The sequence below is a fragment of the Temnothorax americanus genome, unplaced genomic scaffold, assembly GCF_048541705.1.
Source record: "Temnothorax americanus isolate GAGA-0224 unplaced genomic scaffold, ASM4854170v1 Scaffold7, whole genome shotgun sequence".
Lineage (NCBI taxonomy): Eukaryota > Metazoa > Arthropoda > Insecta > Hymenoptera > Formicidae > Temnothorax > Temnothorax americanus.
This window is the reverse complement of record NW_027509792.1, coordinates 1,032,342-1,060,168: the sequence shown is the minus strand read 5'-3', so window position 1 is coordinate 1,060,168 and position 27,827 is coordinate 1,032,342. Positions and strand designations below refer to the sequence as shown.

Genomic DNA, 27,827 nt, shown 5'->3' with positions numbered 1-27,827 from the left:
GTCCAGTCCACGACTGTCGCCGACTGTCGCCGCGCCGCGCCGCGCGGGCGCCCGCGACTCCGTTGCTGCCCGACGTTGCAGTCCTCGTCGTCCTCGGCGCGATATTTTCCGCCAAGAATTATCGGTCGGTCAATGAGCGCGCCGCTCGTTCCGCCGGTCGATCCCGAGCTCTCGCGTGCCTGCATCGCGATGGATATGTCGGTACACCGGGAAGATAATCGCGATTGTAATTTTACGCGATCGAGCGAGAACAATCCCGTTAGTATTTCGAACCGCGAGTACTCGTGACGCGATGCAGTTCGAGTTCGAGATGTAATTTGAATCGCGAGAACGCAAGTGCGTGAGAGGATGCGAAGCCGAAGTTAATAAAGATTTTCTCGCGAATTCAAGAATATATAATTATAAAAATTATAAAAACATATGAAGGAGCTATCGTATCGATTTGAAAACGCGAAACGCGATGGTTGTTGAAAATGATATTGAAAGAATAAGACATAAGAGATACGCATAGGTATTTGTCGATAATACAGAAATCTCTTATGCATCTATCATTTGTTACAAATTCTCATATTTTATCTGATATTAATTTTCAGTACTCGGCTGATTAAGAAATGGGGAACGTTGATGCCTTTTATTTAACAGCATGCTTATATGTAGCACAAATAAAATTTAGATAATTGCAACGAACTGATTTTAATTAAGTAATTATTTTGTTTATTAAATCAATTGTTTAAGCGATATAGAATGATTTAAGAAAAATTGAAAAGGCTATGCCAGTTGCATGCTCTTATACAATTCCAGAGTTGAACGATTTAATGCTAATCCGTTTTTGCTCATCTATTTCAGAATAATAAATCAAGAAACTAGCTTTTGATTTTTGGATGACTACCATTCAACGTGTAATAAAAAATTGTTTCACATAAAAAAACATAAATATGTATAATTATATATAGAAAATGGTTTTTTTTCTTGTATATATATAATCTCTGCTCATATATAGGAAAAATAATAAGAAGAGGATCGAATTGAAAACAATTAAAAGAATAATTTTTGTATTTTTTTGATAAAAAGTGAAATCAATCATATATAAAATATGATTATACATAGAATATTGTGTAATCTAATCTCGAATTTACCTTTTGTATAAAAAACAGTGCAAAACTTATTTTTCTAATTATTCTTTAATTATTGTTCTTATTATTTTTCTTGTACATACGAACAGAGATTATACAAGAAAAAGAAAACATATATGGACACATTTTATATATAATTGTACACAAAACATTACTGATTTAAATTTCAAATTTTATTCCGATATCTCTTCCGATACTCAACCCACGATTTTTATCCTTTTCTCCATTACACTATTTATAAAATAAGTACAGACCAAATGGAAATAGGCCCAATGGAGATATGCCTACAAACAAAGAGGCAAACGCCTATATAAACAGATTATACAAGAGAAAGAAAAAATATATATATACGAACTGTACATATTTTTTTATATGAACAATTTTTTATTGGAAATAAAAGTTCAAGCAGCTATGTCATTGGAAGAACAATGAAAGATATAACATTAAATTTAAACTTTGAAAGAATAATTGTTATTCTTCAAACGTCGTTCAAACGTCGTTGCGCTCAACGGTACGAGGCGCGCGCCATGCGCGGGAGCGCGGGAGGCGTCGCGGTCGCGTCGCCACTGTCGCCGGCAGTCGCCTGAGTCGCCACGTCGCCACCCGGTCGCCACTTGCGCAGCGACGCTCGAACGAGTTGGGTGGCGATGCGCGGCGCTCCGCGCTCCGCGTGCCGACTTATTATTTTCGAGACACGGCCGTAACAAGTAAGAAGGCAACTCCAACCGCGATTATTCTTTACGAACCATCGACTTGCCGACCGCGAGAATGATGAACCCTCACGATCATGCGTGTTCGTAACTCGTAACACGACGCGACTTTCATTGAACGTAACTGATTACCGAAGCGAATATCTCGTGCGCGATTTATCTCTCTGAAATAGGAATAATCGCAGCGCGCAGAATAAGAATTCAATTATTCATAAGCGATATATATCAGTTTCTCTAATAAGGCTAGAATTTGAGTGTTTCTCGTGTATCGCGCTTACATAAATAAGCCTCCCGTTCAACCTAACAAACGTAATCGTAAATTTTTTCACAATACACGATATATATGCAGTATCGCGGGATACCGCGATTCAAATGACTGAAAGCCGCGTGTGAGGGCCAAAGCGCATACACGACAGTCGTAGTCGTGGACGTAATAAGTGACGCACATTGCACAATTAGCTTTGGCGTATCTTGATCTGTCAGAGATCGATGGTCGTATATCGATCGCTACGCCACGTTACGTGCTTTGGCCCTGAGACTCGCGAGCGGAATATTCGGCACACTTCACGTCTTTCATATAGTGCGCGTTTAGCGAGTGCACTAGTGCAGAATGAAACCGACGCTCGTGTTTTTGCCCACAAACCACGACGATCGTTTGTTATTTACGTTCGCCGATGGCCTTGGTGTTTCCCGCGCGCCCGCCGCGCCGAGAGCCGAGACGCAGGCAGTAGACGCGTCGGCGGGCGGCGTGTTGTCGTGTTTACTGTTTCTAAACCACTCGAGACGCGATCGTGGCGAGGTAACGTTCCACCTCCCGCGATACCAACGATCTTTTCTCACGAGCAATATCTGAATCCCGGTACAAAACTCTCGTCCAGCTTACGCTTATAGTGTCTGGCTTTCCACACGGGCTTGAATTTATTTCGTATTCCATCCGATATGCGCGGTAATAAAGCGGACGAATCGAGCCGGATGACATGATCGAGGAAAAAAACGGAGAAACGCGATATATATATCGGGAGGATGAATTTAGCGGCGCGTGCATCTCGCGGTATTTGAATGGATTCGAACTTCGTATCGCGCGGGCGATACAGCATGTATATCTTCGGGATATTTCGGGTTCAGTCGCTAATTCGACTCGCGTCGTGTCGGGAGATCGGAGTGAAGTTGCCGGCGGTACTTTATTCGTTCGCTGGAAGAGAGCGACGCGAACCGAGCAGGGCGGATTAACATCGAATCGGACAGCGTAAACCTGTATATATGTCAATGTCCGTTAATCGTGCAGTGTCGATTATCGATGTACGCGTCGGCGTCGGCGAAATACGTTTGTCGAATTGTCGTGCGAGGCTCCGCTCGAGATCCATCTCGGCGATTCGGCAGCCATCGGCCATGTTTTCAAAGCATAGTTTCGCGTTGTAAAATGTGCGTCCTCGACTTCCGTGCACGTATTCGTTTGCCTTCGTTACGATGAGAGACAGCACCCGTCCTAAAATGTTACAATTACAATTACGTTGCACAATATAGCAAAAGATGTGGCGAAGCCTGAAGGCCTAAAATTGAACGCGCGATTTCCGGAGTTTCTCGAGGTAAATTCTCATGTTATATACGTCACTTACAATGAAACGCGTATATCGGGAGTGCCGTGCAAGGTGTCGCGCGACCGAAATTAATCGGGAGCGAGTGTCGCGTGCGAAGGAATCTGAGAGGAGGAGCAGGCCTGGGAGGCATCGGGCGACGGCGGAGCAACCGTTGAGTGAGTAAATTCAATATCATTCGCGATTTGTAGAATTAATCGTCTATTTTTATCTAATTAATCAAATTGCTTAGTTGAATAATACACGCAAGTAACGATCGCAGAGAGAAAGACGCTTAATTCTTCGTGAGATTTTGTAAAAATATATTTTGGGATAGTTATTCATTTGTATAAATCTTGAAACGAAAGAAAAGACAGATTTCTTTCCGATAACTATACATATGTATAATTAACATTGGTAAACGTATACGCGAAAAACAATTGAAGAATTCGAGATGCGGGACGATAATAATTAATCTTTCTTTTCGAAATGTCATCAATTATTTTGAACGCTACTATAATAATTTGGTTCTTTTATTGTGTTGCAGATCAACGTCGCAACGTATAGTCTACAACTCCGCTGTTGCGCATCGGTTGGTAAGTCTATAAATTATTTTTTCGAAATCGAGGTAACGGATCTGTGAAATTTGCATAGATTGTATCTGTATACGTTTTGGTATCCATGCGTTTGTCAAGCTTAAAAATACCTGTTGCAAATAAAAATGATGACGTCTCATAGATCCGCCGTCTTGAAATGGATGGGCTAGAATAAATTGAAACGGATATTTAATCCTGGTTTGTGTGCGATTGTTGATTTTTTGAGCACACGAGGACACGTAAAGTTCCACGAATAGCTCGTTGTATCGATGAATTGCTTATTGCCTGGGATGTGCAATTGCCTGAAGCAATCTCGCAAGCATAAACGCTATAAAGGCAATCCGGAACCATTCTAAATAAGAAAAGCGCGATGAAAGATAAACGATATGATAATGCGAGCTTTACAAAAAGTGTCCAGGTCTAATAAAGGCATTATTAATATCTTTTATACTTTTCGCCTTTATACATTTCGAGAAAACGCAATTGAGAACATTATAAGGACATGAAATATTAATTATTATTTGCAATATTATCAATTATTATATTATAACTAATTGAATATCGTGACTTCAATTTCGTGACTTAGATAACGTTGAAAAATAAAAGAAAAAATAGAGAAATAAAATAAAATTATAGTAAATAAAAGAAACTGATCTTTTTTTAAATATCAACTTTTTATTTAAATTGTCTTAAAATATTTCTCATGGGCAATGAAGATTAGAAGAAAATATTTTATTTACTTAAAGTAAAAACAAATAAATAAATAAAATTTCTGAATGAATCTATAGAATAGTAGGGAAAAATTACTATTTAAGAGCGCGTTATTTTATGTTCTCTTCTCCTCTTCCACTATTTCCCAAATATATCTGTAATTCTACCAGGATTAAATATCATGTAAATTGTTGCAAGAAAGTAATATTAAAGTATTGCTTTTCCAATAGTTTTTTTAATATCGTGCATCATGTTACAAGTATAAAATAAAAAAGTAATAAGAAATTCATATATCATGTATCATATTTCAATTAATTTACGTCCTAAAAAATGTGTTAATTATTATTAATTGTATTTAATTTTATAACACACGCCACGTTTATTCTAATTTCTCATAATCTACCCATCCATATTTAATATGATAATTTGACTTACTTTGTTATTTGAAGCAAAATAAAATAAGAGATACGTCGGTCTAATAAATGTTTCGCTGCGGAATGAAAAAAAGTATTATATATCTCGATTATAATTGGTGCATGACACATATTGTATCAAAGTATTTGATATTGAAATAATTCTTAATGTGTATTGTTAGCTTATTAGCGCATTTCGAAAAGAAAAAGCATTTAAAAAATAGTTAGATGCGCATAACTATTTCCATTATTCATCAATTAATCGATTCGAAACTCGCGATTAAAATTCGATAATTGAGAGAAAGCGATAGAAATAATTAGGTGTTTACATTGAATTTATTTTACAAAATATTTGTCTAAAAATTTTAAAAAATAAAAAATAAACAGGAAGAACATTTTGTATGATATTTATGTAATATACAACATATCCAACTACAACCGTACAATATTTTAATATTTTGGAGATTAACTAGAATCGATCCTACCATGGAAACGTCATGTAAGAATTTTCACAATAATGTCTAAGTTATAAGTAATTAAAGTTGCCCATTGGTGTATCGCGAGTTTACGTGCTAAAGATATTTACAGATATTTACACATATCAATCTGCAGTCATCTATTATTGATCTTTATCGTTTAAATAATCTTTCTCATTCAGTTGATTTCGGCTTTTGATTTTTTACTAATTACGCGACAGCGTTAGTTTTTTTTAGTCGATTTACAACTTGAAAATATCATAAACTCAAATTTTTGTATTAGAATTTTAAATTTCAACTAGTTGTCTGGACGTTGATATATTGCACGGTAACTGAATACTCGGTAAATAACAGTATGCAAAGAATAAGTTAGATAAAGTTATTATAAAATAATGTCAAACAATGTAGTCAACATAAAGGGTACGTGGATTACGCAATAGAACACACTCACGCAATATTGGTTCTTTTCGTTTTATTGTACCAAAAAATTGCATCTTGTTCAATCATCGTTAATTCAATATAATATATATATATATATATTTATATTTATATTTGTTATATCTTATTTATAATAAATATTTGTAATAGCGTAATGTTCATTGTTTGTCATTGTTTTATTGTGTTCATGAACCATGAAAACGTGGATTCAGCAAGTTCGTATAATCATCGTCATCACGTGCTAACTAGAAAGACGTTCTGTGTGATTGGTCAGATTCGGGAAATCTGTCTGATAAAAGACACGCCAGATCGTCGAATTATTTCTGTCTCTTCTCCGTTTTCTTTTTTTTTTCGGAAAGGCCGGATTATTCGAGATTAATTCTTTCCTCTCGGCATACTCTTGTCGTTGACACACATCTTTTTTCTTATTTTTTTTTCTAACAGTACCAGCATCTTACATAGACGATTCATACATTGAAACAATAGGTACCTAAGGAAACTTTACATCTAGCTGTAGTGAGGCGCCCCGTTCCCTTAAATTCGTCCTTTAGAATTATTTTTCTGAGAATCTGCATAGCGCGTAAGTCCAAAAATGTATCACTTTTCTATTTTTCGATAAAGTTGGACCTATGTTACTTGGAGTTGTTACACGATACAATCACGTCGCAATAGAAATTACGCGAATTCATCACTTGTTATTACTCATATTAAGACTTTACTTCCAAAAATAATGATTTTTTAACTTGCCGTTAATTAAAAAACATATTTTATATCGAGAATACTAAAGATAAAACTTAATTTTTTTTAAATCTTACTTAATCTCGTATTATATTTTTTGATCATATTTTATCTATATAGTCTGTATAATTAATCTGTATAATTAACGATAGTATAATTAGTCTGTTTCGTATATTCTGAGTTTTGATAAAGAAATGCATCGTGCATTTCTGTTTGAATAATTCCAACTCGTTACGAATTCTAATAAAATCTCATTTCACAAAGCTTGTGGCAATACGATGAGATGATTAATTGTGAAAGTACTGCGGAATTAAATATGTGCCCCCCGGTTTTATTGTACATTATTCAACGATACGTTAATTCGACCATTTTTAAGATCTCGCTCGCCTTTGTTTCATTTTATTGTTGACCAAATCAAGGATAACGGGGTCCTCGACGAGCCGAAGCAGCGCAGCTAATTTATCATATACCGTAAGAAAATATATGTACCTCTACAGACACCAATAATTCGATCTTCACGATTGTACATGGAACATAGAAACGGTTCCCGAACAAATCCTCCGAACGAGTGTTCCAAACTTTATCGTCATCATTATCATCATCACTACGTTAGTTTATAAAGCTTTACTTTGCCAGTGTTAATTAACGGATATCTCGTCGATTCCCCGTAAACCCTGCAGTACAGCAGTCTTTGTGCCAATTTTTCTCGAGAGCTTTTAGCAGCTAATAAATTCGAACGCATTACGAGGTATATTTGCTCTTTTTTTTTCTTTTGTCTTTTCAATATATTGTTCGGCAAAAAATTTCCTTTAGCAGCTCTCCGGTCACGCTCTTCACGATATCGTCGTCAATAAGTATGGCAGTGACTAGGAACCACTGGGGAAAACGTAACGTTACTGCAGAGTTAATGACGATCGTCGTCCACGAGAGAGTTATAGTACAACTCCTTAGCATTTTATACGTCGCTACATGTGTTACGTTTGAAAAGGGTCTACCAGCGATATCGAAATCTATTATCGAAAGAATCCGTCTCACCGCGTAAAAGCGGTTGATCGAAGGATCGCGAGCGAGTCCTTCAATCTTCCAATTTCTTCACAGCGCGCACCAAGCGACGTTTTTTTTCTAACCTATTCGCGGTTGTTATTTAGAAATTTCAGAATTTGTTATTTTGGAGGGAATACTCGTCATGATAAAATGTCTGGCTCAAATGTACGTCAATAGGACGCTTCTAATAAATTCCAATAATTTCGCTTTCTAGCGATATCAATAAATTTCGAGTTGGTCATTTTCAAGTTGTTTCAGTTAGTCATTTAGTCGTCGAATTAATCGTTTTCCGGGATTTTTCTCATATTTATAATATAGTTTCCATGAGAATATTTTTTTTTCTTCAAATTTTTACTTGAATAATTAAAAATCCTGCACACACATCGCGGTGCGGGCCGTCAAGAAAGCATCTCTTCCTTTTTTAGCATTATGCTTCCCCCTTCAACTCTCTCAGCCTCTCTATCGCCATATCGAAATATTAAATCGATTTAATATCATCGAAATATTAAATCCTTATCATTTCCAGATGTATAAGCGAGCGTAAACTTTTCGTTCGAGAAAATGTGTCTTCCTCTCGCGTCACAAATTGCACTTAATTACATCGTATTTTCGTTTTCTCGCGTTTACAATTCTGCTTTTTTCGTCGACAGAGCAATTCTCACTTGACGTGAATAATGCAAAAAAAACTCCACGGGGAGAGATTATTAATTTATCTCAGACGCGGTAGAAAATGGCCTCGCGCTTAATCTACGTAGAAACAGTTTAGGTATTACGTTCTCGCACAATCGATGAGTAATGTGAAGCGGTAATAATACACGCGAAAGTCCGTTCATTGCGCCGCGAACGCCGATATTGCCCGGAGCAAGAGTAACAAAATATCACGTGAAATTAATAGCTTCTTTAATTTCGTTAATTAAATCCCCCGGATGCTGCTGAATAACAACAGTTGGAACGCCATTCAAATAGCCAGATCAAGAAATATCAGTGATCAACGTTTTATTCGTTTGCCGCGTTTGTTCAGTTACTATCGTCCCGTGACAATGTCGGCGTTTACTCTCTAATTTGCAAATATGCGCACGGCTAGGTCATTCTTATCGCTGGATCTAAGGTTGGGGAGTCAGATTTTCGGCTGGATAAGGGTAGCGAGAAATCGGATCGCTGTCGCGCGATCGAGTGGTGAAATGAATTTGCCAAACTATATCGATATGCGGTAATTACCGCAAGCGCAACTGCATCGTCGTTGTCGGGGCGACTAGGTTCGATCGTACGATCAGGATCGATATAACGATTCTTTTTATTATAACTTTGTAAGTCAACCATTATTGCAAACGCGTCTGACGCTCGTGCCGTTGTCGGCACGCTCGCTAACATCGATGATATATAATTACGAACGAGTAGCAAAAATATTGCTGTCTCCCTGTCCTGATTAAAATATCTGAAGAGATGGAGAGTACGTTTTTTTTTCTTCCCTCCTCTCGTTTATCTAATTCATTCACCTTTACCTCGCGAGAAAAACAAGATGTCAAATCAGGATACGTGCTCCGCCGGCGGAACAGAAATAGCGGCCGTTCGTTATCTCCTTTATTCACATCACGAGCTGGAATCCTGAACGAGTAACAGTCTGCTATTTAAAGAACTTCTTTGATAATGATCGCTCTACCGACTTCTATCTCCCTATTTCGACGTTCGAAGAACCTTACACGACAGAATTAAATTCCGTACAATGAAAATCTCGGCCATCCTGGCTCCGACACTCGAGTGTCCGCTTTTTTCTCTTCTTTCTTTCTTTCTTTCTTTTTTTTTTGTACGTTGAAGCTACAACTCCGAATATGATTCTCGCTGTATTTCGTGGCGCGAAATTAATAGCTTCGTTTAGAACGTATTTCACACTGTGTGTCTGCATAGGTGGTGTATGTGTGTAGATATATGTATATGTCGTTTGATCAAACTGAATCGGATAAAACGAATCCCTCGCCCTTCGATCACACATTGTTGACATAACTTTGACAAACATCCGCATCGCCCGATCTATTCTCTTGCTCTCTGTATCGGAATTGTCATCCATAAATATACTTACATCTTCGCGAATAAGATTTACGGTGGGACATTAGGAACACAGAGTATGCAAAGAACCCAATCGATCACAATAATCGTAGTTTCAAATTCTCTCGTTTCAATTCTAGGGCTTACAGCTTATTATCACGGATATAAATTATGTTTTTCGTGTCTTTTTTTTACGTAACATCTCCTTTGCATCCTTTAAATGTACAATTACTCGGAAAACATTCGACATATCTTACGGAATTAAAAGACCGACATAAGCAATGCATCTTATACACGAGACTCTAATCGTTCTGTGAGACAGGTTGCTCACGATTATAAAAATAATTGATTATTTATCATTTATGATCACAGAGGGGAAAATTAAATGGCGATGAAGTCCGACATAGGATAAAGAACATGCAACTATTGCTATATTATATCATTGCAATACATGTATAAAAATATGCCTTTAGACGTTATTTAATGTTACAAAAAGGTTTGAACACAATAGAGGCAATGGATCTTCGCATTACAAAACGAAATATTAGTTAACATTAATCTAAGTTAACATTAACCTGATAATCCAATATCAATTTACCTATCCTGCGGAAAATTTTTCATCTTCGTTATAATAATGAGCGCGCGCGCGCGCGCGCGAATACGGAATACTGAAAAACAATCCCAATAGCCGAAACGGAGACGCGTTAAGTTATCAGTTGACAGGAGGAACAAACAACACTTGCAAAAAAAATATTAAAAATGATTATTAAAACTATTCTTTTTTTCGCTTAATTAAACAATTCGTTAGTAAAACCATATACATATAATAGCTAATATAAAGTTATGCGAATATGATATTTATGCGTATAACTAGTCAATAATTCTATATGTTACATATATAATTAGCAACGATGTGAGATCTGAGAGCACGACTTCAAACTCAATCGACACGGTTCTACGGGAAACGCACATTCTATATGATGGATTTTTGGTCCTGAATGAACGAAGTCTAAAAGTACAGTGCCGACGAGACATTAGACGCGTTAAAGCTACGTACTGTGCTAACTTACAAAAATAAAGTAGAAAAGACACGCGTCCCTGTGAGAGATACAGTGCGAATAAAAGAATAGCAGAATTTTCCTTTCCTTTTTTCTAAGTACGTACGGCTGAGATAATTCTAAGTATTCATGCTGAATAGACTGTACATTTGTTTTGACGTACATCCAAATGACGCATATATCATATATCATACTTTGTTGATTGCACACCGAGTCTCGAAAAGCACTAAAATATTGTAACAGTAGCGAAGCCAATATACGAATATTATGAAAAATGACGAAGAGGAACTGACAAATTTGGAAACGTGTGGCTTCACGTAATTGCACGAATTGAAAAAAAAAATAAAAATAAAAACGGTACTGGTTTTGAGAAGTTATATGAAAATTGTATTCTGATCTCGCTTAGTCTTAATAGCGATTTTTGAAACGGTAAATACATTGCAGTATACGTCGCCAACGGAATGGATTCGCTGGGAAACAGGCCGTGTCCACGAAAGTTCGTCTTAAGTCTTAAATAATAACGTAATAATAAGTAATAAAGCGTGAATATTCGTGTAAATTATATACATATCGTTTCTCGTTGCATAAAACATAACGTTGTTAAAAAAAGAATTGAGCGCAGCTGTTGCATAATACGTTAGAGACGTAGATAAGCTTTTATCAGCGAATAAAGTAAATAAAAGTTGCGACTGAAAAAGTATGCGCAACGAAATTGTATAAATGTACAGTATATTGGCTAATAAAATCGTAACTTTTTTCTTTTGCTATATACATCCTAAATTTGATTACTGCATTTGCTGCATTTATGACCGATGCGCCCACGCAACGTAGTTATGGCGACTTTACGATATCGTTATATCAATTCAGTAAAGCGTTAGATCTGTTCAAAATTCTGAAGATGGACAACTAAGTTTATCAGTGAAATGGTTTTTCACGCTTTCTTCATATCTCTGTGTTTTCCGTTGATGTCTTGTACATTTTTCAATTATCACCGAGGAATTTATTCAAGTCTGGTAATTGCATTCGACGCGGTTATCTCTAGTTTCTAAAAACACATTCGGTATTAATTTGCAATGCTTTAAGCACAATTAATTTCATTCAAAGGTCTGTTAACGCTAAATGCTCGTCGTATTTACTCATATATTCATAATGAAATTCTTTACAGGAGACCCATATAATAAGGCACGCTTTTCTGCCTGAGAAGGCACTGAAATATAATGTTTATACTTACGTACAGCTATAAATCGCATTGCATACATGTAAATCATGCAAAGGAGGGAGATCAATTTGAAACGAGATACTATTGATCGAAGATTATTGTGCACCAAAGTTTGTACAATTTTATATTTTATAAATTTACAGTTTTCCTACACTTTTTGCCAAACAATTCTACTCTACTTGGTTCTTTTTGAAAATTTAAATTCGCTGATATATATCGTCAATCATAAAAATAAATTTAACCCTTTCCTCGCGCTTTTTCCACCTGTCGCGTTATATTCGAATTTTACGCCTTGTTTATACTTCAGCGATGATACAACCATAGTTTTTGTTTCTCAAACGGAAATTCCCTGAGTCCTTTGATTTCATTTTCTCTTTAGTTCTAATATTCGAAATAAACTTAAAACTGCATTAGCGGATGGAAGTAATGATGAATTGAGTAGGGGTATCTTTCTTTAACACAAGGATATTTCCAGTTTTACTTCTAGAAAAGCAAAGCATCTCTCAAACATTGTAACAAACCAATTCAATTTAATATACGTCCTCCTCTTAATAACAATGATCTATATAATGAAATCTATAATGAGTCGAATAACAATGAGATTAAAATAGTATAAATTGACTTAAAATTTTTCCGCGAGCGAATGTTAAATCGCGTCCGATCCGTACCCACCGGGATCAACTAAATCTATATTCACTTCCATTGGATGGACACGTGGTGACGATAGTCCTGTAGCTTCGGTTGCTCGTGTCTCTTCCGCGTTTTGCCCGCCCGATGCGCACAGTTCGAGACAGGACGCTGAGGTTGTTTGAAATATATTCAGAGTCTCGTCCGCACTCATTCCTCCGGGGTAGTTCCGCAATCGCGCAGTCTTGGACAGCGGCTGCGTCGTCCCGGCGTCGTTCGCGTGCGGCCGTTTGCGTGGCAGATTCGATTTTTTCCTCGCCGCCGACGACGACGTGGCGATCGGTCGCTGATGCGCAGCCCTACGGGGGAAACGTTTGGGAATGGTGATGGCAGGAAAAAGGAAGACGGTGCTAGTACCCATACTCCATCACATTTTTGCGTGTCTCACTGTTGTTTAAACTAAAGAAACCTGAAACTGACGCGTGATATGCGCACCGATTTTACGATCGATCGACTGCGAGAAAAAAAATTTATCGCGAAGACAAATACGTTTTTACTTCTCCCCTTTAAACTAGGCAATATTTAGCGTATTCTTTACAAATTCAAAAAATGAGAAGAATGAATAATGATTCATAGCGATTTTTGAATGTAAAAATAATTAGATGCTAAATAGATGCTAACACAGTCTAACAATAAGATAGCAGCAAAGGAGTCGTTAGTTGGTAGAGACGATGCGATCGCTATATGTGCCAGATTGAATAGTTTGTCGTTAAAATTTCTCGTGGCGCGTCTCTCCGTGCTGCTTCGATCTCGATCACGGTTTTTGAATATCACAATAACGAACGCGCCCGCGGGCGCTCGGAAGAAAGAACGAACAAGGGCGAGAGAATCTCAAAAAAAAAAAGCCGAGGAAAACGTGGTCGGGCGAATGTATCGGGTGTAGCTCTCTCCGTCGCAGGTACGTTATTGTTTTGCTGTTCAATTACAAAGAAACGCATCGTAGATATACAAAGTAGAAGCATCGTCCGACATTACATCGATCGACGGATAATCCTTAAGTACCAACGATGAGCCTCTCTCTTTGTCTCACTGTCTTATACCCTTCCTTTTTTTCTTCTTCGCACTGAAAAGTGAAAGCATCGACTCTCGAGACGTTTACAGAGATTCCGAATTTCGTCGTTTGTTGACGAGTACGTTACACTCATCGTCGTCGTGATTGTGGCAATTAAACGCAGCGAATAATTAACGAATTAATTCAAGTAAGAGCTTGGACGACCGTGAGAGACATCGCCGTCGTGATAGAAAACGCCCCTCGGGATACGCTCGGCGAGAAGAGCGCGATTCTCCGTTTTTACCTCGTTCGTCTCCGTCACTTTCACTCTCGTCGTGTCGGGGATGGTCGATCACCACCCCCCTCTATATATATGTACGAGCGACGGGCGACGAGAGCAGCGACGAGACGTAAAGGGGGATCTCGTCGCCGTCACCAGAAGTGAGGCTCGGAGTCTCGGGTGTAAGCATCTATTTGGTAGTAGGACGAGCGATCGGGGATCTTACAGGGAATCGAGATGATTAAGGATATGGGTACGCGCGGATGGTAATATATTTGGTTACAACTCCATGTCCTGCGCCTCGTCCTCGCTGAAGTCGCTCATCGACGACTCGCTGTCGGAGGACATCCCGTTGCCGGTGCCGCCGTTCTCCTGGTCCCTCAGCGCCTCTTCCGTCGCGTACTTCCTTACGTAATCTGCCGGGAGAAAAGTCAGAAACGGGAAATTGCATTGCGTACCGTAATGGACGTTCTAAGCGTACACACGCGGAACGGAAGTAACTACAACGGGGAGAGGTTTCTCTATACTCTAAGAAGCACGGGCCAACTCTGACGGCCGATCGTAAAAGTCTCGTAATGATCCTCCGCCCTCGTTCCAACCGTGCCTCGTTATGTGAGGGGGAAAAACTTATTAAGCCGGTAGCATACTTACCCGCCACTTTCTTCTTGTACTCTTCGGGTTTGTGAAGATACATCGCGGCAGCATCGCCGTTCAAGGGATCGATTGGATTGGGATATGTTAACAACTGAGGCAGGAAAGACTCGAAAATATTTGACAAGTCTGAAACAACGAAACAGGAAGAATGTCGTCGATAAATCGTTCGTAGTCTCTTCGCTCTTGTTCAACAAATATTAAAGATTCTCTCTTAACACGTTGCTCGGCAAAACTCAACTCGATAATAAATTAATACAAGATAGATATATGTATACCGCCGGGAAGCAACGATATAATTCTCAAAGCGATGTAACTCTAAATTAAGTTACTTCCAATGAAAAAATTAAGCGAAAATTGCTTAGGTACTTTGCACTGTTTACAGACTTAGTCGAGTATGGTTACACGATTAAACGAATACGTACCGTAAAGGGCAGTCCAAGCTTGGTTTATAACGTCTAGACAGACCGTGCCCGAGACTTCGTCAATGTTAGGATGGTAGACCTTGTTCATGAAACCGATCGAAGGTGATTTGAAAGGGTAGTGCTCCGGCAGATGAACCCTCACTTTCCATATTCCACCCTCGTAGGGCGCTGCAACGCAACATAACGCGATCTTATGAGTCCATCAATTATTATAATTAAATCCCGTTATTTGTGCACGTGCGTGAGTATATGGTATCACATACATAGAATATTCGTAATAATGTCCAATTTAACGCAATTTCGCAAAGTATTTTAATTAAAACCGTATAAACATTGATAGATACTTCACATAAATCAAAATTCTTAAATGCATTACTACTGTTAACAAATAAATTAATAGCCGGCTTCTTTTGCAAACATTGCTAATTATTGCCGCTATTACTCTTTTACCAGTGTGAGTATGCTATTAATCGACAGATAGAATATTCGTATAATAATTAAAGTATCAAATTTAACGTAAATCACGTTAATTTCTCGCAAAGTATTTTAATTAAAACCGTATAAATATTGATAGACGCTTCACATAAATCAGAGTTCTTAAATGCATTACTATACTGCTAACAAATATATTAATAGCCAACTTGTTTTTGCAAACATCAATTAATTATAATTATTGCCGCTATTACTCTTTTACCATCAGTCTTTCAGCAAACGTCTTTCGCGAAAATAACGTACGAAAAATATGTAACACACGCAGATCGAAAAATCCCAATTTGCTCATTAATTATTTAGCTGAATTCCGATGCGGGCTGTCAAACTAAACAAAAATAAAAGCATCGAAACTCCCCGAAAACCGGTCGTGCCCGTTGAATCGAGGTGAATAACCGAAACGTCAATATCCCGTCGAAAATTCACGTTTCGTGATGCATCGTGGCGGTAATCACGCGCGTAATCATTCCTCATCGCGCCCGCATGACTCGGCCGCGCAAAAAAACCAAACGTACGTTAGTTTAGGACCGCGATTCCGCCGCTCATACGTGCGAGCAATTGCGCGTACAGTTATCGGCGATATATACGATTGCTGGACACACAGACGGACCGACGAGCGCTAGCTCATAATTTGCGATAGATCGGAGAAACTGGAACGTCCAACGGTAAAGCCGCTCTCCGGGATGCCTCATTCGTCCGGGAAGAAGAAAATAACGTTCGCGGCGCAAAGGGGGATCCATTGTGGCTGAAGTGCGCGGAACGCGCGGCTGTTTTCGGTCGAAAGTTCGCCGAGAGTTTTCCCCTCTTTCCGCAAAGTAAGAATCGCGAAGCTTCGCACGATAAGTACAAAGACGACGACATATATCGCGAGGGATGAGGATTCTAACGAGCTCCTTGCTTTTCCTCCCCTTCCAGTCTTGTATAAAATTACCATCCAGCGAGGGTACTTTCTCGACCAAATCCTCTCTCCCGACTCAAATTAAAATGATACGAATTATACCACGCCCCAAAGTACTTGGGACTACATAGTAGAATAAAATAATTACAACGCAAATTAAACTACCGCAGCGCGTTATCGATGCAAATCGATTTTCGATTATTGTACAATTCTTTTATTTTATCTAAACTAAATTATTAACTTTATACCAAGATCTTTTTAAGTTCGTTCTTTTTTTAAATAAATTATAAGTTTATTCTTTGATGCAAGAAAGTGGAATTGGAATGACTGTATAAAGTTATTCATCGATTTGCATAGAAACAGACCGACTCAGTGTTCTACTCGCTATGTTGATGCCGTGGGAATTGGGAATGCATACGACGAATTTACTCAACATTCAAAGCAACCCGAGGGTTCGCGCATTCGCCAAATCACGCGCCGTGAGAAAGATATACCTTTAAGAGGAAAATGCATGACGAGCGCTCGTCGACTTTGTTCAGGTTTGTTCAGCATCGTATTGGATAATTGAATTGAATTCGTCATCGACAATATATCGCGACCGATATGGTTAATTCTAAGAACAACGAACGATTAACAATCGATAAACGTTGCGCGATAATTAAACCTCCAATAAAAACAGCCAACTTGGTCAAACAAGGTACAAAAAAACAAACCGTGAGCTCCGGGCGCCTATCAGTTAATTAATCGAATAGAAAAGAAATATAGAAATGGTTTGAATTCCCGCTGCAACGTTATATTCATTGTGTCCGCGGGTATTTAATTATTCCGCAGAAATTGTAATAGATGATGTATTGCCACGGCAAACTGCACGTATCGGAAAGCTGAAAAATTAAATCGTACCCCAGAGTGTATATGCATTATTTCAATTCCCGTCCCGACAAAGAGCCAAATGGAATAAGACAACTTTTTACACAGACGAAACTCTGTCGAACGGCGAAAATTGTGAACCACGCTCCCAATCCCGTTAAACCCCTACGTATATTTAAGGGCGCTTCTTCTTCCATAATTTATATATTTTTCGTTATTATAGAATTTCAGATATTGCGGAGAGCAATCCCGTATCCCCCGCGCGTTTAAAGTTTAAATCAATTTCGAAAGTCATTAAGCCAACGCGCTTTGATCGGTATTACGCGGGGCATTACTGTTGCAAAGTACACGCTTAAATTCTCGAACGGCAAATCCGCACGTATTATGCACATTTATGCGTATCTCGCGTTTCTGTCCACGCTGGTCGCGCCCGGCTGACTTTTGCCTGCGAAACGCGCGAGCTGTGCCACGCGTGCGAGCGCGAGTGGTAGCCCGTTGCTTTCAGGAAACGTGATCCACCTGCGCGTGCACGCACGTGTATACGCACGCTTACGCTTCTATTGCGGCAATGGAGTTGCGATTCACGGTGAAAGTTATCAATACGCGAAACAACGTCGTATCGACGAAACGATGTAAAAACCGTTATATTGAAATTTAATGGACGGCTTATTAAACGTATATGTATAATTTCTATGACATAATTTGCCTTAACGCTCGTTAACTGCGGCACACGTCAGATTTCCAGAAGAAAAACCGCATCTTTTCGCTCTATGAACGATTTATCGTAAAAGATTTTATAAAGGCCTGACTGAAACCATACGAGATTCCTGATTAATAAATAAGGACAGCGCGCGAAGACAAACATATATTTATAATATATTTAAATCTTTTTAATATGTTTTTTTAAAAAACAAACCTGTAAATACAAAACTGTTGCTTTTTATAAATAATTGCTTATTGTTCAACAGTTTGCTTATCGAATAACTGCGAACGTAATCATTATATTATCACCATTGTTCGCGCGAGATAAATATAATTGATTCTCGTAATTCTAATGCGATGAATTTACAGTTTTTATGCTCCTACTTGGAAAACCATTGCCCCGGATAGAAAAAAAATAGGTAAAGAGAGTTCTTCAAACGCGAGTAAATCGTGCGAAAGGCCGACTTTTTCTCACAATTTACAACATTAATAGCGATTAGAATCCTATAAGAAAAACTGAGTGAGTTCCGCTTGGGAAAAGCTTAAGGTTGAATGACCGGTACCGTCATTCCAGCGATAATTTCCACACGCGGTCTCGCACCTTCGACTCCCTCATTTCCCGAGAATATTCGTTCGAAAACATTGCACACACGAGCAAGGTATTCATTTTACAACGAAAACGATCCGCGCGCATGCTATTCTTTTACTCGCGTTTCGATCAATGCTCGTGTCGACCACAACGAATCTGCGAAAAAATACGTCCGCTTTCGTTCGAAACAATCGGGAGAAAGCGCATATGGTGTATTCCAATTCCTTTCTAAACGACGAATTATATCCTCGAATCGATCTTGACGATATCATATTTGCGATGAAAATGATAGCTCTCGAATGCGCGTTTCAAATAGCAAACGTGTGTGCAGATCTAAGAAAAAAATAAATAAAATGATATCTAAAAAGTTATTTTCGTCTCTTCAAATAAGACTGTTAATCTTCTCGGCTAAATAGAATTTAATAGCGAGGATACAACGACGCGACTCGTACGAGCAACAAATAAAAATTCATCTAGCGAGCCCAAATACCAGTAGCTTTTTTGAACGGTATGGACATGAATTTTTGATAAATCTGTGCATTGTACGCTTGCGAAATTACAATGCAATATAAAATTCGCATCCCATCGGTGTGGATCTCCAAACAGTAAATGAGTTTTATTTCTATATCCGGAGACGCATGTGAAAGTACAATATCCATCACGTAGCAACAAAAAAAATCGCGAACAAAGCACTCCATTTTCGTTTTGTTGGAATGCACACATTGTAATACTGTCTAAAGCCAGGACAATAAACCTATACGACAATTTGCGCAAAAAAGTCTACAGGCAAGATTTCAATTTTTAACCGTTAGAAAGGTTATTCATTATGGCTTTAATGAATTAAAAATGAGGCCCATTACCGCACTTTCGTTGACGAATCAAAAATCGCCATGCGGTGGGACCATATACTGTTACGACTATGATTATGGATTGAAGAATCAATCTTATCCAGAAGACAAAGTCTGGCGAGTCGAATTCGCGCGTTACGATTTTGTAACAATGCGCCCGGAAAACGCACCAATTTTATCCACGCCCGTGGACAATCGCCTCTCGCAGAAAAGTTATTACTCGGCCCAGGCTGCTCATAAATACCAAATACTCTCGCGACCTGCAATTCCCTTCCACGAAGGGACCATCGGGAGACGGCATCTTCACGTTCGCGTGCAGATGCAGGCATAGATGCAGATGCAATTCAATACGGAGGAGGCTGTCGCAGCTGCGCTTGGCCCACTGACCTACTTAGCCGCACTTCCGCGTGTGCGACACTTTGTCACGGTAACGTAAAACCAGGATATACGTCGGCGCGCTTCCAGCTTCCATTTTCGTCGTTTCTGCCCGAGCCGAAGCGGCGGCGGCGGCGGCGGCTTCGCGGTTTCGGTTGAAAATGCATGACTCCACATTGCAATTACATAAATGGCCGCGGCGACCGACAATACGCGTCCTTGGATAACATAGATTCGTTCCGCGATCACGGAAGAGGCGTACAAGGCTTCGACGGGCCTTTTTGAGAGAATTTTTTTGTAGATAAAATAAAGATAAGCGAAGAGAACATCTAATCAAATATGTAAACGGTGAGTGCCCCAAGTGCGCCGCGCGTTCAGTTTATTATTTGGACACTATCTGACCCAATTCCTCTATACTGACTTTTTTCCAATAAAAATTGCCAAGCTGAACTAGTGATCCAGGATCAACAATGTTATCTTCTCGTTGCAGCTCAAATTAATATGTAAAATAATATATCTTGAATTAATCAAAATACTTTCTCTATATACATTTGTAATTCGTATAAGAATGGTCGAACATTGTTTTCAAAACCATCAGCAGATTAAATTGCGATAATTAATAAGCATGTTTAATAATAATAAGCGCGTTTAATGTTTAAGATTTAAATTTTGAATGAGATACTTTAAGAAAATTTTTCTCTGATTACGATGATTCCTTATTGCCTTATCAGTAGTAACGCAAAACATTAATGGAATTTAAATTCATGAAAGAGAGCAGCTGCTTCGCGACAGGTTTCTGCTGATAAACCTTTTGGATAATTACCCTGGCGGAAACAACACGAGCACATCGTTTTCAGCAAGTCTATACTCCGTCCAACGAGATATCATGGTTGATCAAACATAAATAACGATAGGGCACAGAGCCGCAACAAGATGTTCGCGTTAAATTATTTTTATTTTTAATAGTGTGTGTTGGACAATATCTATTAAAAATAAAAATAATTTAACGCGTGCACCTTGTTGCGGCTCTGTGCCCTATCGTTATTTGTGTTTGATCAACCATGATCCCTCGTTGAACGAAATATATATATAATAATCAGTAAAATAGTCCACGCTTTAATCGTATCGAAAATATTGCTTCAGTCGTTGATTAAGCTTCGCTGAAAAATTATCTATTTCTTTTCACAAAATAGAGTTTTTAACAAGACTTAAAAGAGAAGAATTTCGCATAAATATATTGAACTTGGAACGACAATCGCGCTTCGCAGCGACTGTTAACAAATCGCAAGTTTAAACTTGCACGCCCACGCGAGCTCCGGTTTTAATCCGGCGTTATTCGGTTTAATTCCTCCGATTTAACAATTCATTTACTATCGGCTCCACGAGATTACGAGGGACGAAGGGGTCCCTTATGCACGATATAATTTCCCGCGTGACGCAAGCACAGCTTTGGCGTGGAAACTGGGTCGGGTAGGAATCTCGAAAAAGACCCACGTGCTTTTTGTATCTGACGAAGGAGACAGGTTGTCATTTTTCATCGGTTTTAACGAAAGGCTTTGCTGACTCTCGTCATTACCATCGTCTGCACTCGCCGACCAAAAGAAATAAACGAGATAAAAACTGATATCTTTTTGAAAATATATCCCCGCGACTGGAAACTTTTTGCGCTCGAATGCAAATAGGTCAGAGACGTAAACTGATGATTCTAGGGCAATAATTTTATTCGTGAAATTAATCAAATGGTTTAAAAATTCCATAAAATTTGTTAATACAACAAGAAAGTAAATACCAGGAAGAGAAAAAGAAGGAAAAATAAATAGAACATGAGAATGGAAACTAATTTTTTTAAATTAAGAACTATAAATCATTAATTAAAAATGCAAACTTTTATTTATCTTATTGCGAATTTCCTTTTACATTTATTAACTAATCTAATATCACAGTCATTTTTAATAATAAAAATTATAACATACAAATATATAATAAAATTAATAACAATTTCTTATCTTTTAACACAATTATGATAACTTTACAATGAGCACACTATATTAATCGCAAAACGTCTGGCGGTAGAAATCTTACAAAAATTAATCATTGCGATGAAGGGAAAGGGAGGGAGGGAGGGTGGAAGGCGGGGGGAGTTATTGATTGCGACATCGCGCGTTTGCGACATCGCGGTTCAACGCCTGATAAGGCCAAAAGACGGGATACTTTTCCGTCCATAATTCCAATTGAAAGAACATTGACGCGCTGCGTGAGCGTGTAGCGAGATGAGCAGCCCCCCCAAAGGTTAAAGTCATCGGACTGTGTAAACAATTTGTCTCTAGCGCCGAATCAATGTGCAAACGGTTCATTGGAAAAACGAACGGTGTGAAACAGGCGTAAAGCCCTCCACGTCGGACAGCGTGGCACAGAAACGGAGTTATTATTTGACACCAGTCGATAAGCGAAGTCGTCCAACTTTTTTATCTATGGCTGGGATATGTATATTTATTTATATACGGAAAGAGAGAAGAGGAGAGAAAGGGACTTCAATTCCCTCGATCATCGATGAATGAAGTTTTTCGTGACAAATCTCTCGATAAATTCGTGAAGCCGAGTTTTGCTTAACGTGATGGATGATCGTTATTTATCGCTTCCGAATTTGCGATATCTCCGATACTTTAGTAATTCAATTTGTTAAGGAAATTGATTGATGGAATGATGAATGAGAAAAGAAACAATAATCAACTTTCTGTTAGAATAAATAGTTCTTGCGGTAAGTTCTACCGGATAAAATCATTATTTCTGAGAACATAATATCGTTACATAGCTATACCCGACAATAATCGCCGTCATCGCGTTCTTGAAAATGCGGTTCGACGAGGTCGGCCACGTGGGTGAACGTAATTGAATAACATCGCGCTTGAATATGCCAAGACACTCCTTTTCAGGAAAATTCCATATTTCCATCGGATTCGATCGCTCGAATCGCTGATGGAGAAAAGAAGAATATCTCTTCGCGCTAACACGCTAAAAAATGTGACCGCGAAAATTTTTTCAATGACGAGATTTCTGCATTTCTGAGCGACGTCGCGATGTCTATTTTGAGAAGGAAAGGTAGAGTAGAAATTTCGTGAACGTACAATAGCGCAGGATAGAAAGACTCGCGACTAAGACTCTTGATTTCTGCGCAAACGCGCGACGATCGTAATTCTACCGTGAATTCCACATAAATCCTTATGATCTACTTGCGCGCGTAAGTGCTCGACGGGCGAGCTTTGAGGATTCCTCTTGCACTCGAGAGAATCGGACGAGGACACGACATCGGAAGGTTTCCGCTCCGCGAACGGCGTATGATAATTAGACCTTGCCACTGCTAACGACGTGCTAGGCTGAACAGCGATTAGGATTTACTTGTGTAAGCCTCGAAACTTGGCGCTGATACGTATATCTCATTCATCTTGAGTCATGAAACATCGATCTTAGGAAAATAACTGACGATTGATGTCTTCTATAAATGAAACTCAAAAGGCCTATTCGTTTTCGCTGCACTTCTGGAACTAGTGCAATAAGTTAGAATGTAAGAAAATAAATTTTTTTCATTCTAACTTATTGCACTATTATTCAGAAGTGCGGCGAAACCAAACAGGCCTAATGTTTCGCGGGAAACTCTTCCATAACGCGTTTACATTAGATATCAAGTATTAAGCCGACGATATTAATCCATATCATAGATTTTATTTTAGTAAATGATATTAGTGCGATTAAAACAAGTTAAATATTAAATTACGGATCAGAAATTAATACTAGGAATTGATAGTAGAAATTGACATTAAATAATGGTAGTGACCGAAGGTCGTTTTTCAGTCAGATACAAATATTTAATCGCGAGTTTACGATATTTGGCGAGATTTCATAATGATGTAAGCTCGCGATCAATACCCGTGTTCGGTTACCGCGATTTTCGTATCGAATGTCAATTAATTTTTGTTAATGGAACGTATAGAACGGGACAACAGCGGCTTTCTATAGCGCGATAGCACGTCCGCTTAGAGCGACTGCTCCGAAGAGTTCGCGACGTAGAGCAGTGCGGTCGAGAACTATTAATGGAATCGGGAAGACTACCGTTGTAAAGCCGACGTTCTCGTACGCCCGTTCTTTATCAAAGCCGCGAACGAGACTGCATATAATTCCAGCGTTAAAATTATCCGCCCGCGCTTCAATGAAGATGGACAACATGCAGAAAGCGATCCGGAGCGCAACTCACGTCTGTAATATTTATCGATAGTGAAGACGAATACGCTGTAATATTCGCGTTAACAGCGATGCACCGATCGTGCAAGAACAGACGAAAAATCGTGCGCCATCAGTTTATCTCAATTAGCTTAACTAGCTCAATAGGAACATCGATCGAACGATTTTTGACAACGACATAACACGCTGCATAGAATTAAGCGAATTAAATGATGACACGATTCCGAACAATGCCCTCGTATCTTTTTCGTATCATTGCCAAACAGAACAGTCGAAAGATTTATCTCTTGACACAACGTTACAACGGGCAATATTTAAAGGAAAAATATTTTGCGTAACATTCACCGAGCCAAAATACTTTTTCTCCGGCAATCTTTCCCTAACTCTAACATCATCGCTTCAAGATGCGTTGCCTCGACCTGACGTTAAAAGTGTTCTGTATATTTCATGGGATACAACCCAGCGTATACGTTCCCGTAACTCTCTTAACAGCCGTAGTACAACAGGGTCGGCTCTCCTAGAGGGCGAATGCCGAACGGAATCCTCGGGCGTGTTGGAGCATCCGCTAAAGTGGGTCATCGCGGCGGAGTGGAGCGCGCGGTATCTCTCCGATGTACATCGTCAATCGCTCGTTTACAACCATTCCCGAAGCGGCCGTACGCTTTGTGCACCAAAGTGTACCGTGCGCGCGGCGAACACGCCCGGTTGTATTTACGTACGTGATGGTAAATCGTCGCGGAATATCGTCGTCCGAATAATGTTGCACGGTTGCACACGTGAGTGAGTAAACTAATTCGGCCGGCTCGCTCTACATCTATAGAGCTCGTCCTTCTGCCGCGGAACTTTCAGCGAAAATATCTCGGTAAAAGCGTCGCGAGAGAGAGAGAACGTCTCCGTATTGTCGCGTATCCCAGATCTCTCGCAGTTCGAGCGAATTTCAATCCGCGGACTCTAAAATTGAAGCTGACTCTTTTCCTCAACGAAAAGAGCCGTCAGAAGTATATCTCCGTTAGCGAACCGTGCCCAAGGCGGTTCAATCTTGCTGATATGCATGCTTTTGCCGGCCTTACAGTAATAACGCCGCTCTCGCCCTCGCAGAAGTCTAAACTGGCATTACGTGCTTGAGTCGTACAATATCTGATACACTGTCTATCACCTCTGGCACCTCACAAAATATATCTCCAGCGAGAACTGGTATCAATTTTTTTTTCAACTTTTCTACCGACTGAATGCGTTAGGTAAGCCGCTGCATCTTGCGAAATCGCAACGAACGCCGCGCCGTCTAACTATACAGCTAACGGACAAAATGCGACAGGAACTGGTTAATCAAACCTCAAACAACCGCGCCCGTGCGTCTCATTATGCGGCAGGTTTTCCATGCATATCCGCTTGCACGCGCAATGTGCATACGACGTAAATATTACAGGATACGGTGAGCTATCGGGCGAGCGAGGGAGATGAAAGGAGTGCCTCGCGGCCGGCTCTTTCTCTTCGCGCGCGCCAGCAGGAAATAAATTAATCTTATCCGGTAATCTGACCTAGCTCGGTGTCAATCGTCTATCATCTCTCTTCGAACGGCATTTCGAATGGCGTAAATTCTTTCCCTCCTTTGTTTAAAAGTGACGCAAGTTGCGCGATTTTGTTTCGATCCGATTTGAGGTCGCGCGTTGACCACGCAGGGGCGATCATGAATTCAATCATTACGCATGAGTCATCCCCGTTATTGCTTTCGCGTTTACATTTTCGTTTTTATCGCAAACTCAGAAATTTTTAGACGGTCTACGTCCGGCAGTTATTGATTCTACGCGCTCGTGTTCCGCCATCGTTGCATGCGCTGTCGATGTTCTACTTCGATATAAATACCGATTGTCGATGGCCGTTAAAAGACTTCATCAAGTAAATTTCGTATCGCCGCTTTGCTACTTCTCCTTACGCGATAAATCAATGTTATAATTATCAGCGTGACGATGCGCAAAAAATATCGCATTATACCCGCTTTTAAAGTCATTTTAATTTGGGAGAGATAAGTACAATTTTCCTATAGTTATATTATAACGTAAAAACTTGGGAGAAAGATAAGATAAATTGACAGCTTGCTTTTTATGGGACGGACAAATTTATTTATATTTCTCGTAAAAGTGTGTGTCATGGTTGTGGAAACTCACTACACATAGCGTTAACGTTAACGTTTGTATTTTACGAATTTTACGATAGTTTGGTAACAATCACAAATTGTATCATAATGTGATTTTTTTTCATGTAACCGAAACCTTACTCCGAATGATCGGACAAGATTATAAAAACTTTCGAACGCCTTCGACGTGGAGGCACATTTTAAACGAAGCCGGTAGCCGTTCAAGGGCTCCGATACATTAGCACGAAGTCAAGGTGAGCGCATTATGCAATTCTAAAGCGCAATTAAAACTAAAGCGGAAAATGGCGATCGAACACGATATCGACAGCGAAATGACACCGCGATTCGACAGTCCGCATGTTAAACACGACGTACGTTTTTCCTTTCATCCTTTACGTTTTTTTTTTTTCAAAGTTGGACTTTTCTGGCGTAAATATCTCGCTAATAAGTGGCGACTATCTATGCATTGCGCGTTATGCAACTCTTCATGTTGATGCGATATAAGGCAAACATCTCCGCCAGCTAAATATGCAAAGCCAATAAAACACACTCAGGCAAACAAGACTGCTCATCCGCGATACATTTAAAGCGTGTATTACTCAACGCGTACAGATATACGTTATTACTGATATGCACGTCGTAATTCAATCAGCATACATTTAGATAACTAGATACCGCAGACCGGGTCTTCGACTAATTTGTAAAACCGATATATCGGTCCAGCCCGTGTAATTGGCAATCCTGCGATATGTTACGTCGCTCGAAGCAGATTACACGTGTTACATATGGTAAGATGAATTTGCACTCTTATTACCTTTATCTGCAAACGTGGCGCGTTGTACACGAAATCATATTTTTATCTCTTGCCTGACGTCAATTGGAATCGATACGATTTTTTACAATGTCCTTCAATCATTCATTCGCGTAAATAATACTACTCTTCTCATCGATGTGTATATAACAAAATAGATTTCTATCTCTAACAGATTGCATCCTGAAATGACATAAAAATTTGCGGATCGCGAGCCATAAGTGTACAGAGACACAGAAAAGCGGTATCATTCATGTTTATTTTATGTAAAAATTATATTGAAATTAAATTTCATCGAATTAATATAAAAATTAAATTTTGTTGGACGGTGTAGCATTGTCGCATCGATAATATGTAGACCACAGTTGGAATATTCTCTGCCCGCATTTGCTAAGTCCCGATTGTTCAACGAGAAAACATGCCGCAAGCTAATACGCAGCTTTCAGTGAACAGCTTGCAGAGCTTACGCTGCAACTTGAACGCGATCGAGGAACTGCTGCGCCGAAAGTCTTTGTTCGTTATCGACATCCTGAGTCCGCGGTTCGCGTTTATCGAATCCATTTTCAACGTTCGTGCGAGAGCGGAGCGTGAATATCGGATATATAATTGGGATTTAATTCGCGCCATAGTCCACTAAAGCGACACGATCGGAACTTGATAACTATCTCCTATCTCACCCAGCAATTAATAA

General features: G+C 39.3%; 1 protein-coding gene across 2 annotated transcripts in view; it reads right to left on the bottom strand.

Annotated features, from left to right (window-relative positions):
- Positions 1–6,388: 6,388 nt before the first annotated feature.
- Ubce2h (ubiquitin conjugating enzyme E2H) overlaps positions 6,389–27,827 on the bottom strand; it is a 39,795-nt gene continuing 18,356 nt past the window's right edge. For both annotated transcript variants that reach the window (XM_077422113.1, XM_077422112.1), the window contains exons 4-6: positions 15,188–15,355; positions 14,763–14,891; positions 6,389–14,527 (exon numbers count right to left, since the gene is read on the bottom strand). In XM_077422113.1, the coding sequence (XP_077278239.1) occupies positions 14,391–14,527; positions 14,763–14,891; positions 15,188–15,355 (434 nt within the window). In that variant the 3' untranslated portion in view covers positions 6,389–14,390. The remainder of the gene's footprint in view (positions 14,528–14,762; positions 14,892–15,187; positions 15,356–27,827) is intronic.